At 43.5% G+C, this 16604-nt stretch overlaps 1 protein-coding gene across 3 annotated transcripts; it reads right to left on the bottom strand.

Moving 5' to 3' along the window:
- Positions 1–449: 449 nt before the first annotated feature.
- mier2 (mesoderm induction early response 1, family member 2) lies at positions 450–13631 on the bottom strand. Of its 3 annotated transcripts, none has more exons than XM_069695089.1 (12): positions 13384–13631; positions 11930–12099; positions 9664–9777; positions 9363–9480; positions 8468–8547; positions 7733–7802; positions 7334–7479; positions 6775–6856; positions 5514–5608; positions 5245–5375; positions 3392–3534; positions 450–1895 (listed from the first exon to the last, which is right to left on the bottom strand). In XM_069695089.1, exons 2-12 carry the CDS (start codon positions 11954–11956, stop codon positions 1414–1416), a joined length of 1488 nt encoding a protein of 495 aa, XP_069551190.1. In that variant the 5' UTR covers positions 11957–12099; positions 13384–13631; the 3' UTR covers positions 450–1413. The 3 variants fall into 3 exon arrangements, with proteins under 3 accessions (XP_069551190.1, XP_069551192.1, XP_069551191.1); XM_069695091.1 differs by having other exon boundaries at positions 5245–5291; XM_069695090.1 differs by lacking the exon at positions 13384–13631 and having other exon boundaries at positions 11930–12621.
- Between the last annotated feature and the right edge of the window lie 2973 nt (positions 13632–16604).

Below are 16604 nucleotides of genomic sequence, written 5' to 3'. Positions count from 1 at the left end.
TATTGCGCTCTTTGTTGCTCTGACACGGCTCCGCAGACAAATCAACTTTAGAAAACCTTCTTAAGTTTCAGGTGGTCAAATTCAAACGGAAGTCATGAAAAAGATTGACTCTGCTGCCTGAAACCTACAGACGGGCAAAGTGGAGGAGGCTGGCATGTCAAACCCCCCCCCCCCCAAAAAAAAAAAGCAAAAAAGCAAAGCCCGCTGCAGACGGTGAAGGAGACAGTTAAAGTTAACCTTTAAAAAGAAACTATTTCATGTTGTTTGAGTGGACAGATTTGACATACCGTTCAATGACACATCTGAAATGGCAGCGGGAGTGAAAGCGCCGAGCGCCAAGAAGAACATAATGACACGTGTGACTGGCTTGTCGTAAGAATCCCCACCAAACATGGTCCCCACCCCCAAAAAAATAAAATAAAATAAAAAATAATAATAATCTGAGCAGCAGTCAACTCTGTCATCCTGATGAATAAGAAAACAAAAGCAGCAGTGGTTAACATGGTCACTCATTGCTCTGTTTTAGAAAAAGAAAAAAAAAAAAAATGGACAGCAGCTCTCGTCACCTTCGCTTTGTGCGAATTCATTGTAGCCGGTCAACGGAATTGCTCTGGTGCAGGCAGTGAAAATCAACCGTGACGGGGAGACATCGGCGCTTTTCAACCCGGACCCATGTTTCCCCCCATCATTGTGACTTACGAGGACGACAACCTTTAAACCGGTCCAGTATCGAGTGAGTGTTTCGGCCGGCAGATGCAAAACGGTCTGTCCTGCAACACCGTTGATCTATGGAAGCGCCACAAAGTGTTTACTGACATTTTGTTGAAACAATTCAGAAATGTGCAAACACAAACCACGGTTTTGTTAAAAAAAAAAACAACAACAACAAAAAAAAACATTGTTCGGGGTCCTTTCAATAATTTTGTTAAGACAACTACATTAAGAATCCGAGACCGTCGGTGGCCAAAACACGCACACTTTCAGTTGATGTTCTTTTGACAGGTTAAATTGCTCCAAAATAGGACATTGCAGCCCATTTTGAGGCTGCTGGTTGAAGAGATCTCCCTCAATACTAGACCCATTTCAAAAGTTTGTTGTCCCCATTAGTTACCAAGAAATATCATTATAAGAACATATGGCTCAAGTTGCCAAAAATGCTGAAGTTTCCCTTTAATATACACATAATCAATGACTGAAAGTAGTGATTACCAAACTCATAATTCCACAATGGACAGAGGGGTTCAAGTGTCTCAGTTTAAAAAGAGGAATACATCGGATAAGACGGATAAGTCACCAGTAGGTAGTAGGTCCATCCTTTTTCAAAAGTTAGGTAAATGCACTTTTTGTCCTGGTTTCAGAAGACTCAAACCAAATCAAAGATCTCTACGCAGGGCAAATCAGAAAGAGTACCACTCAGTTCAGACGTCCCCTCACTGTGTGAGAGAGCGAGGATGCAGGACGGGGGGGTGGGGGGGCGGGGTGCAGCAGGCCACCAAATGTCTGAAAGCGTGACGGGAGGACAGCCGGGGAGGGAAGCGAGGCGGACGGCAGGCCGAACTCCACCTGCAGTCCGTGGGGGGCGCCGGCCCCGCCGCCCGCCGCGCCGCACTCCGGGCCCTCAGAAACGAGAGGCCCGCCCCGCATGTGGAGCTGGTAGAAGCAGGAGCTCGGGAGGCTGCGGTCGTCGCGGCGGGACGGAGAGTTCCCGCGGGCCCACCGGTGGCCGCGAGCGGAGGGCTGAGACTGGAGCTGCGCCGGAGCGGAGGGGCAACAACCGTCTGAGCCGGGATCCCCGAGGTCGTCCGCGGGCGGGACAGAGAAGGGGCGGCGCCTGAACAGCCGCTGGGGACACTCGTCACCGCACAGCTCCGACGGCCCCGTCGCCAGCTCGCCACCTGCGCAGACAGCAAGTTCACAGGAACGCAGTTCAATACAACATTCGGAACTACCAGAGCGTAGCTCGCATTTCCAGATTGAAGAAATATCATTTTATCCAAATGTTGCAGGTGTTCTTCCGTGGACATCGGCGCAGTAAATAAGCCCGGGGATGTTTTTAGAGTGCCTCTTAAATCGCCTGCAGTGGGGCATTAAGCATTATGTGCCGTTCCTTCTTGCCAACCACAAGTAAACCGCACGTATTAGAGCAGTACGTCTGCCTGTCTGCCTAATGCGCGTTTCATTTTGCCGACTTGCTCGATTGTTAATTCTCCATATGTCGAACAACGTATGCGAGTGGACTTGTTTACAGCAAACATACGTGCAGGTGCTTCTAAATGTTTACCGGGCTTGAGATTAAACGAAATGTGGATTTTGATTTCAGTTTTCATTCGAGCAAAATAGTGGGAAAAAAAATAAAAGTTATACTTTGTTACACTTTGAACAGATGTAATGGTAAATATCAAATACACTTAACTGTATTGGGAATGCTTTTAAAACAACCAGGGCAAGAGGGTTCATTGATTTTTTTTGTTGTTGTTGAAATAACTTAATATATCTGATTTTTATTTTATTTAGAAAGTAATTACTACATAGCCAGAGGAGGAAGTTCACATTAGCCGTGTTCTTTTCCGCTCAAATGAAGAGTTTGTCAACCTCGGATGAACTCGTTGGATTTATTCCCAGTGACCACAATATTTGTTTTTCTCTCTACTCATCCTGTTTTCTTTACCTGCAGGTCCAGCCTGCTTTCTGTGGTCAGTGTGGACCGAGGTCATGGCTTTAAGAGAAAGCGGGGAGTTCGTCTGCGCTGGGGACGGCCCTCCTCTTCTGGAGCGCCGTGTCAACGTGCGCGGCATGCCCACAAACACAAACACACAAACACAAACACGCACAGAGATACAGACATGCGCAAATGCACGCACAAACATAACGACACAAAACAGACGTAAAGTAAGAGGGAAAAAAAAAAAGTTGGGGGGAGGGGGGGGGGACAAAGGAGGGGAGACATGAAAAATGTTTTACAACAAAAACACAATGAACATGTGATGTCAAAATAAAAGGCGAGCTATGTAATTGAAATGAGAAAATTCAGCAGACAAAGTAAAATCCGTGGGTCTACGTGTGCAACGTGACTGAGGGCAGAAAAGATTTGGACAACGGATCTGACGTGGTGTGTAAATGGTTTACGTACAGAACAACGGAAACGCCGAGTGAGTATTTTCGGCAGGCCGTACGCTGCATTTGCCGAATGGAAGCTCTAAGTCCTCTACGACCAGCTTCCAAATCAATTGAAACTCAAATTAAATGTTGGAAGTTGTCCTGCTATTGTCCTTCCATCGACATTTTGTGCTTTTTATTCCGAGCAGCTCTGTTCTGTTAAACGCGAGGTCATCGGATGACTACTTCACCCCCCCGCACGGGGTGCTTCTGAGAGGCGACCTCCGACTCTGACCTTGTTTGTCCAGGTCCGAGCTCGACTGTGGAGGTAATGGAGATTCTAGCTGCCCGGTGCCCATGGAGCTGGTGGACAACAACCCCGAGCAAACGTTGCTTCCCTCCAGCTCCCCAACCTCCCCGTCCTGGTCTCCGTCCTCCCTGCAACACACACACACACACACACACACACACACACACACACACACACACACACACACACACACACACACACACACACACACACACACACACACACACACACACACACACACACACAAGCAATGTCAGCACGGGAAACTCTGAGGTCAATGTAAACAGGGTTTTATTTTTTTAAATTTTTTTTCATCTAAAGAAAAAAAACTGCTTTCATTGCGACTGTTTCCTCTGCACGGTACACCGACCCTTTGAAAAGGGACAGCGTGCAGGATATTTAGTTTCAAATATTCTGAAACTATCCACAGAATTGTGAACAAATAGCAGTTTAACCTTTGGTCAAGGGTGTCTTGTGTATTGTTACGCTGCCGATGCTAACTGAACCACTTTGTGCCACAAGACGGGATAGCAAGTCGCAGTGGCGTCCGGTCTGCCCTCAATTCAACATGACAGAAAGAAGCAGCAGCGATTCTAACGTCGTGAGGGATGGAACTGGAAACACAGTGATGGCGGAAACTCTTTTGCAAAACGGAGAGTTACCGTTGACGCTCCTTTTCTCCGTCGCTGGGGACAGCTCTTCACGAGTAAAGGAGCAAAGTTTTAAGCTAGAGCAACATTTCCGGTGAGCAAAAAAAAGGCAGCAGATGCCGACGGTGGCCACGTAGCGGCAGCTTAGAACGGCAGCTGACGCTGAAATATATAGGACGTACCGACCATCGGGCGTACGGGGACAAATCCCGGCGGGTCATTGCATCCCATGGACCATCGAAAAATAGTTGTTTTTTTTTACCGATGCTTTACCGGCAGCGTTCTCTGTGTGCCGGTCACTCGGGGTTCACGTGGATTTCTTTCCACAGCTGCTAATTAACAGGAGGGACAGAAGATGTCAATTCTGCAAAACTGCAGGAACTCTTGAGAGCCTGTGTTACATTGAAATCTGTCCCCCCATCAGATTCTGTGACCTGCCCTGATAGTCATACCCTCACTTCTCGTGCCTAAACCTGACCAACCTGACCAACACGGTCACAGAATCTGACAGGTGACCGGTGTTATTGACTGCCTGAACACTGTAGTGTCTAATGCAGTAGAGGCACACCTACCACACCAAGATAAACATGAATTCAAGTTAAGAGACTTTACTTTAACACGATAGTTCTCGAAAAGAATTGCTTGCAGAAAGTAGTGCTCTCGAAGAAACGAACCAGACGAGGAGTTGTTGTTTTTTTTGTTTTGTTTTTTGGATGGCTTACTCTTGTGGTAGCTTATGTTGTAAAGCCACAATTTATGGGAATTGCATAAGTAAACAGATTAAAAAGGTCTGGCGTTACTGAAAGTCGTTCTCAGAATAGATGAGATTTAACGAGACGTTCACAGACAGGAAATCGCTGCGAAATAAGAGTGGAAGCACATTTCGAGTCCTAAGGCGGATAATAACACACGACGACATCTTCAATAAGTTCGAAACAACTCGCAACCGGAAAGTTATTTTATTGCCTTTCCATGATTTTACTCTCCATCGTGACGACACTACACCGAATAGCAGAAAATGACAGCGGCATGCGGACCAGTAAGATGATACAGAAATGTTCCTTTCCAAAATTACTCTGAACACATCTCACCGCAGGGCAATCGCGCATCCCTCTGTACATTTATTAACGGTGCAGATGTACTTTGACTAATTGTCAGTCGTTATGCTGGTGTCCCAGCAGTACTCACATGCTCCCCGACTGCAGGTTGTACTTCTTGCGGCTCAGCCTGGTGGCCTGTTGGGTAAAGTACACGTGACGGTCAGACTTCTTCCACATGTAGTAATACTCCACACACTCTCCCACAGAGCGTGTTCGTACCTGCAGAGAGGAAAAAAGGTGTTGTTGTTGTTTTTTTTTTTTGAGCGACATAAAGTTCAAATATTCAAATGAGTGCAGCAGGTTGATCACTGGTCACGTCTGTACAACAAATTTCAAGATGGTCTCCTGAGCTCTCACCTTGTTCGCCTGAATGAGGTGGAAGTTTTTCCCATAAACTCGATAGCCGTGCTCGAAGCTCCTACACTCCTCCTCACTCCAGGAACACAGCTCTTCTAAAGACAGTGGAAAGCAACGGCAAGATTACAATGATATATGCCAATTTTTAATTCACGGCATATAATTGTTATTACACTGGAGCGTGTAAATCAGTCACAATGCTGGACTTAAACTGGAGCTCACTGCCGAATCAAAAGGTCACGAAGTCGCATCAGTGACCCGCTCTTCCTCTACAGCGCTGAAGTCTGCCACTTGTCTTACATTGAGAGGGTAGCAAAAATAGTCTAGTTTAACAGTATTGTTTACTGGTAAATGTTTTCACAGGACTGAAATATATAACTAACTTGGCTTTAAGCTCCCAAATTAGTCCGCATTTCCCTCTTTCACTAGTTACCCCGACCCCCTGTTTTATTTTCAAGCATCTGATTTTATCAGGTGTGTGTTGGTGTCCTGCATCTGTAGATGTAATTTAAAGAACGTGAAATACTTGACTTCAAGAGGAAGTTGGTATCTTTAAACTGGTGGGTCTTCGTTTTCCCTTCTGTGATCCTACAGTTCAAACACCTGGACAGCATCTTATCATGGGGCAGCAACACAAGCATTAACTCGGCTCTGTTTTGGGCTTCAAACTCTCTACAGGGAATATTTAGTGACACGTCATCAGGGTTTTCCCATCTACTATTTGTCAAGGAAATTCTATTGTACAGGTAGCTTAGGTAGGATACACTTAGGTGCAGCGTCCAAGTGTTGTTGTTTTTATTTTCACAGCACCAAAGCCACTGTAGCTTCACTATAAGCTTTGTTGTACCAATGTTTGGTGATTATTATTTTATGGCAGACTGCATTTCTAAATAAAAATTGTAATAGTAAAGGTTTTTAGTCAAATACCAGCCCACAACCCCCCCCCCCCCCACTGCTACCACAGCACCTACAGTAAGTCCTCTAGAAACGTCTGGAAAACCCTGATAATGCAAAATGGTCCACGAGGGCTCAAACCAAAAGTTTGGGAATCCCTGCATGAGGTTTATCTTTGGTAATGGAGTCACATTTTGTGAAATATACTGCAACTGCAAAAGCTGCCAGGTCACATGTGAGTACACTGATTTTCGTGTCAGTGAAATACTGTATATAAATCCGTCATTATCACGAGCATTATTTTGAGTGGTTTACAGATTTGTATGGTGGCAGGTTGGTAAAAGTAGGACGACAGGACGGTTCTTACCACTGAACACTTTCACGTTGAAGCATAATCGCATCAGTGCCTCCTCTGCATTGAAGTTGCATTTCACTAGTTCATACAGTGCCTGAAGGTGAGGAGAAAAAGAGGACGGGTAAAAAGTGTCACATGGTGAAACGTGACCTCTTTGTTTAAACCACGTTAAAAGAAGATTAACTACTGATGACTGACAAACACTGGATATGGTGAAAGTCATGATCCACTATGAGCTGCACTTAGCTGTATGTAGGTTTTTAACAAATGACCGAATATCAAAACTGAATCAGCCAACTTCACTTATAAGCAGACTTCTATTCATCCAGCCAACCAGTTTCTTTCAACATGTACACAAACACATTCAGAATATTTGATCAAAACTAATAAGTCATCAGTTAAAACAACACATTCACCTATTCTGTTGGGGGCATTTAGCACAATTGGTCAAAAAAGACTTCAGTGGTGAATGTGGGAAGTATATACGCCTTACTACAATCAGAATCAAACTTTGAACACACTTAATGTAGCTGACACTCTTTTTCTGAGATGTAAAGTCACACCACTGTACCTGTTCATTGTCTTGAACAGCTACCCCTTGTGTACATACTGCCCCCTCCTGGCCACGTGCTCTCTGTGCATTCAGCAAAAACTCCTCCACTTCCTGCACTGGCAGAACCCCTGGACTCCACAGCAGCTGGTCTTCACTGCTGTAGGCTGGAGGAAGAGAGGCAGAGGAGCAGAAGACAGTGAGAGGTAATGTGAAGGGCAGAGAGAAAGTGGACAAGGAGCGAGATGGAAGAGGAGAAAAGATTAATAGAGTGAAAAAAGGAGATAGTGATGTGTGTTTTGGGTGTTTGGTTTAATACCAGTGAGAGTCAGATTCCACGCTGAGGGGTTTTAGTCAGCTGGAACCACGTGGTGTTTGAGGGATTTCATACAAACTTTGCACAATATTTCCATTGCTTACCTCTCTCCTGGTAGGTATACGGGCTGATTGGAGGGATTCTTGCCTGATACATGGAGCCCACCATGATCTCCTGAGAAGGAAATCAAAGACACAGTGAGTCATAGTTGTGAAACATGTCATACATGCAGATAAAAGCTGAAACTTGATTCAAATCTCTGCTGTGTGGTGTTTCATTTTTTGTGTGTGTAGACCTGTACCCTTGAAAACCCAAGAGCCTGACCAAAACGACATTTCAGGTTTAAGATACTGAGCCACTTTGGTTTTGGTAAAGAGTTTATCCCCACTGGTCTTTTCTTTGGCTTGTGTAAATTAAAATATTTCTAAGTACAGCAATTTTCCCCAAATGTCTCCCCATATATGTGGGAGTTAGTTTGCATTCAGTTGGTCCAGCAGAGGAATTTAGTTGGTACTAGATAATCCTGAAGTATTTGGTTTATGTTCAACGCCAATTATTAGTTCCAAATAATGCCGAAAGAAGAGTAACGCTTACATCAATACAAATATAAAAATAAGTGTGTGCATAGCTTTTGAGGCTTCCACTGCTCATTGGATCAAATGTAAGACGGACACATTATCAAAGAATTCATCAATAAACAAATATTTGATTACCGCTTGATTGTTTCACAACAGTTGCTTTGTATGCTCTTCTGTCCCATAAAGAACTGCAAACTGCAACATACTGTACAACAAACTTGAGTCTCTGAAGGGAGTCAAGAGTTAACTGAATCAACATACCTTGTGCTCTTCATCAGAGGGAATAGAGGCATCATCAGAGTCCTCATCTGATGAGCTGACTAATGTGTCTTTGTCTCTGACTTAAAAGAGACAAAACATCAGAGAGAAGATCAGGGGATCATTTCACTGCAACTGCACAGGTACAGTATGTCAAAATGCAATCTAAAAGCCAGATCTTTCTGCTGACAAACCATAAACTCCTGAATGAAAATATTTCTGAAACTTCAATGCAGTTAAATACAATATAATCTAACTCGGAGTAAAAAACAATTCAATAGGAAGCAGCAAACAGATAAGACCAAAGAATCAAAGAACAAAACCTACTCTTTTTTTTTTTTTTTTTTCCTGTGTACTCAGTCAATGAACACAGTTTTATTGACTGAACACAAATCAAGGATAAATAAAAGACACAAAAGCTGCTTCCCTGCCATATATTTGGTTTTCATTATATTTTATGGATTATGTTCTCAGTCTTTGACATGATCTTGTCATGTGTAGAGTGACACATGAAGCCAGTACATGCAGCCACACAGGGACATCCCATCACAAATTATACAGTAATAAATCAAATCAAAGCTTACATGCAATTTACTGATATTATAAAACGTGGCATGCCATGTGGTTTGAAACGTATTATCCAGCTGTAAATAACAAACTGCAATCTCATGAAAGAACTGGTTTGAAAATCACCAATGAGAAATGATTCCACCAAAATCAAAGGCTCCAGAAATGTTCTTTCTTCCACTACAACTGGACACACTTTCATCAGAAAAAGCCCCTCGCTGCTCCATTTCTATTAAAATATTAAGACAAACCATTTATTTTCTGACCTCTCTTTTGCTAGATTTTAAAGGTTGTACAGTCCTGTCTTAATGTTCTTCTCTTTATGCGCTACCTTGGAGGCGGCGGAGCAGGTCTGTGGTGTTTGAGGTGACTGAGGTGGGGAGATCATCAGCTAATGATTCCTCTTTTTCCTCCCCAGGAAAAAGATCCTCGGTTATCTGATCCTGAACCTGAAGGAAAAACAAAGACAGCAGAGTGGTACAGTGTACAACAGAGTACAATATTCTGATTCCCAACACGACAATTCAGCTTTACTCAGTGTAAATTCTACGGACGAGATCAACAATAACCAGAATGCTGGTACAGAGAGAAATATGAATGAGGCCGCCGGTATGCCGCGGGTTGTATCGTACCTTATCCAGTGTCATGTCTGGCAGGCTGACAGCCATGTGACAGGTCTCCTTCTCTGGATCTGATACTGTGTAGCCGTACAAAGCCAGCAGCTCCTCCAAAGGAAGCTCACCGGCCTACAGGCAAGTCGTAGAGGAAGGCGAGGACAGGTGGAGGGACAGAGACCACAGAAATGTATGAATTACTTCACATTACATGAAAATCACATCCTCAAGACATTTCATTTAATGATCACAAGGATACTCTTTGCGTTCTCTGTCCAGATAACTGTAAATCTCACTCAGTTTGCAGCTGATTAGACTGATTATTATTTAAATATATTATTATATTATAATATAAACACTCTAAATTAAAGAAGTGTGAGGCACTGATGCTTAAAAGCGGAACAGCTTTTGAGCGCGACTCTGCACTCTGTGGCACTAAGGTAGTTTGGGGATACAAACTGCCGTAGAGCCCCTTTAGTTTACTGGTTTTCTGGCAAATTTAAAATAAATAAATAAAAATAAACTATGTAAAAACAAAACCATTTGCATCTTTTCAGAGTCTATTGTATTTAAATAATGATGCAACGTTCAGTTGCGTGAATCTACGGATAATTTTGGTCCTCAGACAAAGTTTAATGTCTTTGCAAATAAGTGCGCGAACGAGCTAGAAAAGCTAAAACTTTGAGCAGTGTTGCAAGCAGCTCGACAATGATCGAGTTTTGTTGTTTTAGTTATTTAAATCAAAGTATAAGTTAGCACTGCAAGAATGAAGCGCAGCTGTAACGTTGATCTTTTGATTGGTCAAAACGCAAAGAATACCACAGTGGGCTTGCATTACTGCAGTAATGGCTCCTGAAGACATGCAGCAACAATCTGCAGCCTCGCACACTTTTTGTTCGTTACTGCTGAATATCCATTCAGAGGCTGCGCTTGAAATATACATGTGGAGAGATTTGCGGGCCACCGCCACAACTTTCATGGAGCAGACAAGAGCACACGGCTTCGTCCATGTTGGTCAGCTCACCTGCGTCATCAGGTCTGAACCCCAAAACATTTCCAAACAGAACCCCTTCTCTCTCTCTCTCTCTCTCTCAGGTCGGCTGCCTGCCAGTTTTGTCGGGCCGTCTGTGTCATGGCTGACCGATGTGCGCTATGGTACGTCACGTTAAAGCAATCACCTCCAGCTGTGTACCTCAACACCACCTGAGCCAATTTGAAAAATATATTTTTGCCGTTTTGAATGATCTTTTTTTTTTCTGAAGAATATGCTGGCACAAATCTATTTTAACCTTCTTTTTTTTTTTAAACAAGTGTTGCAACTGTTGCAAATCCGCATCACCACCGGAATTGATGGCTTTGATGAGAAATACTCAAATAGTGAGTATTTTGCTTTTTCGTGTATTTGTAACACCGACAGTGTCTAAAGACTTAACGCTGTAAAGTCAAGCCTAGTTGTTCAGGTCGTTGCCATGGCGATGTGCATCCATTAATTTTTTATTTATTTTTTTTTTTTGGGGGGGGGGGGCTTCTGATAGAGTACACCCCTATAGATCACACCGGCATTTCGTCTCACCCCGACCCTTTCTGGGCTAAGACGTTGACATTGAGAACGGAGAATCCGACGCAGTTGAGGCTTTTCTCCAAACTTCTGCTTTAAACAAACCGGTTTAAATAACAACGCCACGCCGAAGAGTTGCCGTGTAGTTAGTTTTATCAACAAAGATGTGAAAAGCTTTCATCTCTGATGTTTTACCCTGTCATGTCCTAAAAAACGATCCCGATAGGAGGTCTCTGTGGCACCACTCTGTACAAGGGAAGACTGAAGCGACGTGACTCAGGAGGGATTACTTACTTCAGGAGGGAAATTAAACTTTTTCATCTATCCGGCGTGTTCTACGGCAGGCAGAGGCAAATATGACCCCTAGACATAGTGCCACCGTGTCATTTCTAAAGTACTTTTGATCCGGTAGTTTACAACGGATTGGTTTTGTAACGGTATTTTCCATTGAAGTCTGTGGAAAGAGTCAGATGTTTTCCCCCCAAAAGGCGGCAGGGACGTTTCTGAAAGCCAAAGTTCCCGGATGTGGCGGTCTGATCTATCAGGAGTTCCTCAGTGTTGAGCTCAAATATCTTTTTTTTTTTTCCTGTATATTTCCAGAATTGCAGACTCCACTTTTAAGCTCCAATAATCACAGAAAAATGTTTAAAACAGTAAAGACACTGTGGCTTTTAGATGGCCGAGAAAGGATTTGACGTGTGTAAACATCGCAGAACTGGAACGTACAGTGTGGGATTGTGCTGCCATCTTCATGGGGCGACGACACTTCTCCCCCCAACTCCTCTAGGACCTGTTGAGACTTCTGCTTCTCCTGCTGAGGGCCCTCATCGCTGTACCTCGTCCGCTTTCCGCTAGGCCACAACCTCTGCGCCCACGTCCAGACACTTCTCACCCACCTACAGACACACAGCGCCATTTGTATGTAGCATTCAAAGTCATGTAAAACAACACAGGGACACATTATGTTGGCTCAATGTGTGCATCTGTGGGGCTAAGTGCACACAAACAACATGGGATCAAATCCTGGCTGATCCTGGCTCATCTCATTAAAGATCAGCTGACTCCTGACTTTAAAACAGCCCCTTTTTTTTCTTTTCTTTTTTTTAAACTTGTGAGACCTGCTGCTACAGGACTATTAAACTTTTACTATTACTATTAAAAGGGCCGATGCCTGATTATAGATCGCCTGTGGCATTGTAGCTGTAATTTAATCACAGTTTGTTGATTTAAAAAAAAAAAAAAAATCTCCTACAGATGAATAAGAGGTCTCCGTCCCGAATGATTGATTCTACATATTCCTCTTAAAACAACAGATCATGGTGTTTTCCTCTCGCATCAACATCTTTTCAATCTAAACTTTGACCGGATTAAGTAAAGGATGACACAGGCCTCCGTCTACGAGGAAGGCCATATAAATAGTTTGAAGTGAAAACAACAACAACAACAACAACTTTGGGGTCATGAGCTGTAGGAGAAGATAAGATCTCTACCACCCTGCTCCACACAAAGTGCCAACACTCACTACACTGAGATTATAGTCTACTTGTAAAAGTCCAGTGACCATCTAAATATCCCGGTTCGTGTCCCAGCCCGTCGGGCGCTGTCTGTCTGACCAGGGGCGCTTTCCTGTGACTTGGTGCTGAACGTGTCTTCCTCTCTCCGGCTCGCTCCGAGCGCCGCAAGAAGGAAATAACTAGTTCGCACTATATCCGAAAGACACGGTCGGAGTTTACCGCCGCAGAGTGATGACATGCGTCCCAACTTTTGTTTTTTCTCACTCGGCACACTTTTTGTCGGCAGGGCGCACCTGAAATAGTTCAGCACCACCGCGTTAAGCCCTCGCCGGGCTCCCTATTGTTTTCTACGGCCGTACTACCCACGGCGGAGGGAATGGCTCTTTAAAGCGAAGAACGCGGGGGGAGAGAGACAGAGAGAGAGAGAGAGAGAGGCGATACGCCGGAGAGCTTCTCCATTTCTCCCCCTCCACCACCACCACCACCTCCTCCTCCTCCTCCCCGCTTCACCACTTAAAATGCCCTCGTAGCTCTCCCTCGCCCGTCGTTCACCGGCCGGCGACACCGGCGACAGCCTCGCGTACCGTATGGAGTGACGCAAGTCTTAAATTCGGCCCGGTTTCTCTATCGTTTGGGTCGTTACATTCCTCGTTTTCGCTTACTTACCTCCGCCATTCCGTTTCTGCGCAAGCTGACTATTGCCCGGATGTTGTAGGTCTACTCTTCTGTACTGCTCCGTTTATTGCCGCAACGATTCAGCGACGGCGGCCGTGCTACAGTTGTGTGCAGAGTTGTACCGAGTTCCCCCCCCCCCCACCCCCCGAGTCACTTTGCTGTGTTTTGTTTCGCTTCACAACTGGCATTAATACTTTCCCCATACTTTTAAAGAGGATAACTTATTTTAAAAGCGCCTCCCCGACCACCACTTTCGGCAGCCTATCTTTAAAAAAATAATAATAAAAAAAATAAATATCGCGCAATAACTCGCAATTTTAAAACGTCCGACTAAAAATAAAACCTACAATTTTTGTTTAATAAATATGAGTGTTTATTTTCTCCGTTAAAGGCTATAACTGTGGGCCCTATATGAATTCGCTGCCCCTCATTCAGTTTGAACAACGAGTTGGGACTGAATAGCCAATAAGTTAAGTTTAATTTTCAAACAGCACGTGCATATAGTAGTGGTGGCATATGTCAAAGCACGAGTCTATAATGCCCGTGCTGATTAAGACAATGAAGGAGGGCACATGGCATTTAAGCAGATAATGATGGCCTATATATGGCTCTGTACTCAGTCAACGACTGCTTACAGCTCACAACCCTGCAGAGTTAATGTATAGGTTGAGCCCACGTGACATCATTCAACAGCAGCAAACAAATTAGATCATACGATGATAGTTTATTTAATCTGCCCCATGTTGCCACTTCAGCTTTGATATCAAACAAATAAAGAGACACATCAAATAATGTGGAAAAAAGAGGAAAAAACAAATGTAAATCAGCAAAAAAAAAAATATTTTTTAAAGTTTTTATAGGAAAGTAGCTAATTCTTAACCGACTTCTTGTTAAATTCCTTTCACTGATAAATCCTAACACATGTTGGGGGGTGACCCACTGTAATTCTTTTTTTTAATTAACATTATTCCTCGACTTTCACTTGTGGAGTTTCTTTTTCTGTCATGACTTACCAAAGCCATGATAAGTGTGTAAAGTTTACATATTGAAGATGCATAATGCCTTTACCTGGTCTTGTTGGTGTTTCTACATCTGGAACTTATTTAGAGATGCAGTAGTTTGGTCAACTATATGGTTCATGGTCACAGGCCTGAGCAATCCCCTTTTATAGAGGCCAGAAATGTTAAAATCCATCTGTTCTGCTCATTATAGAGTGAATTGAATTTATGATGTCAGTCTATGTATTTAATAAAGTGATTGTGGCTCACTAAAGAAACTCTGATGCAAAAACTGAATGAGAACTTTTTGCATTTTACAACAAATCACTTTTAGACCAGCTGTAACTTTCCATATGTCACCATCACCTGAGTGACCCAGCCATTATGTGTCTAAAACAGAGAGAAGAACTGGATTCATGTTGAACAAAAGGCCAAACAACACAGAAAAAAACAAAAACAAAGCACATTTGTTTGTGGAGAGAGTGCGACTGCATGCTCTGGGTTTTTTGTTTGTGCCACGTTTGGCTTAAATTTCGGATTTAAGAATTTTTTTTATGAATTAACGTCATGAGAACTGTCTAAGGGAGATTACTGGCTGTGTATCACTGAGTGTGTCTGTATCTAGGGGAGTAATCCGTTTAAAATAGTTTTCATTCTTTAAAGCAATGGGAGTTTGAAAAAATTGTAGCTGGTTTGTTGACTGCATGAACACGTACACCCTTTTTGTCTCCATATTGTCTGTTTTATCTAACCACTAGTCCTTACAATAGTATTTTTTATATTGCAGAGAATGTGTGAGAGCACTGGGCATAAATCAAAGTGGATCCCATTAGTATATAAAGCGTAAATTAAGAGACTGCTCCTCCCTCACTAAGAGACCTCCTCTCTTTAATTGGCCTCACTGAAAAGGGTTTTAGTAGGGACTTACAGGCGAGCACAAGTGTCCTCTTTTTCTTCAGGGCTCATTAACTGTCTGTGTTTGCTTTCTGTGAATAAGAAAAAGCTGTCCACAAAAGGAGCAACTGACTGTTTTTGTAAGGCTTTGTTGGTGGTACTGACTGTTCTGAGTTTTAATCTAAGATGCAAATATGTAAAACTTTAGATTACAGTGTGAAAATTGCAGGATAATTTTGTTTTAAACATTTTTTTCTAGATAAATTTTTCTAGAGGGAAGACAATTTTTAATTGATGACAGAAGTTAAAAATACATTTATATACATATATAAATCTCTTTATTGTTCAAATGATTGGGCTTTTTGGATACAGTAATATAATTTTGCAATTAGTATGCAATATATTTTGAGAAGCTAATTTGAAGAAGCTGGCCAAAGGAAGAGACAAATGCCACTGATATCAAGACACAAAAACTCCTCACAATGCAGGGTTCTAACCAAAGTCCAGCACCCTGAAGTTCTACGAGCAACAACAAAGAGGGAGGGTAACGATTACTGTGTCAGAGCCACTTTCCAGGATGAAACAAGAAGCATCCATGAATACAGAAAGAAGATGACTCCCCAGGATGAGCTGCTGAGTGAGTGTCAGAAGACAGAGGGTGTTGAGCAAGAAGAGAAAGTATCGTGGAAGACCAGGCCCCTTCATAGGATGTGTCGCTGTCAGATAGAGGAAGTGACTGACATAAAGACATCCTTCCAGTGGTGAGAAAAGGTTGGCCTGAAAGACAGCATAGTGGCTCGGATCATGGCTGCATAAGGATAGGCCCCAAGCACCAGATTTATGGAGGCAGGGATCCACCACAGCAGACAGGACCGAAGGTATAGACTCTGTAAGGATGCCCCTGAGACAGTCCAGCACATAACAGGGTGCACGATGCATGCTGGGACAGCATACACTGAGAGACTGAACCAAGTGGCTGCGACAGGAACATCAGTGCCAAGTGTGGGTTAGAAGTCCACAAGTCCCAGTGGGACACACCAAAGAAAGTGGTTTAGAAAAGCAGAGCTAAGATCCTGTGAGACTTCAAGTTCCAGACTGACAAGCAGCCGCTGGCTAACCAATCAGACATAGTGGTGGTTGACAAGGAGCAGAGGAAGGGAGTGGTGATAGATGTGGCAATCCTAGCTGACAATAACATCAGGAAGAAGGCGCATGAAGAGATTAAGGAGTGACAGGAGCTGAAGGAGCTGAAGGAAGAAGTGGAACAGATGTGGAAGATGAAGTCCACAGTGGCCCCAGTGGTAATAGGAGGGGACAACA

Source organism: Brachyistius frenatus, unplaced genomic scaffold, assembly GCF_029030835.1.
Source record: "Brachyistius frenatus isolate BFR_SWC_R1_liver_20210118 unplaced genomic scaffold, ASM2903083v1 Contig_18, whole genome shotgun sequence".
Taxonomy (NCBI): domain Eukaryota; kingdom Metazoa; phylum Chordata; class Actinopteri; family Embiotocidae; genus Brachyistius; species Brachyistius frenatus.
This window is presented reverse-complemented; position numbering and strand designations above follow the sequence as displayed.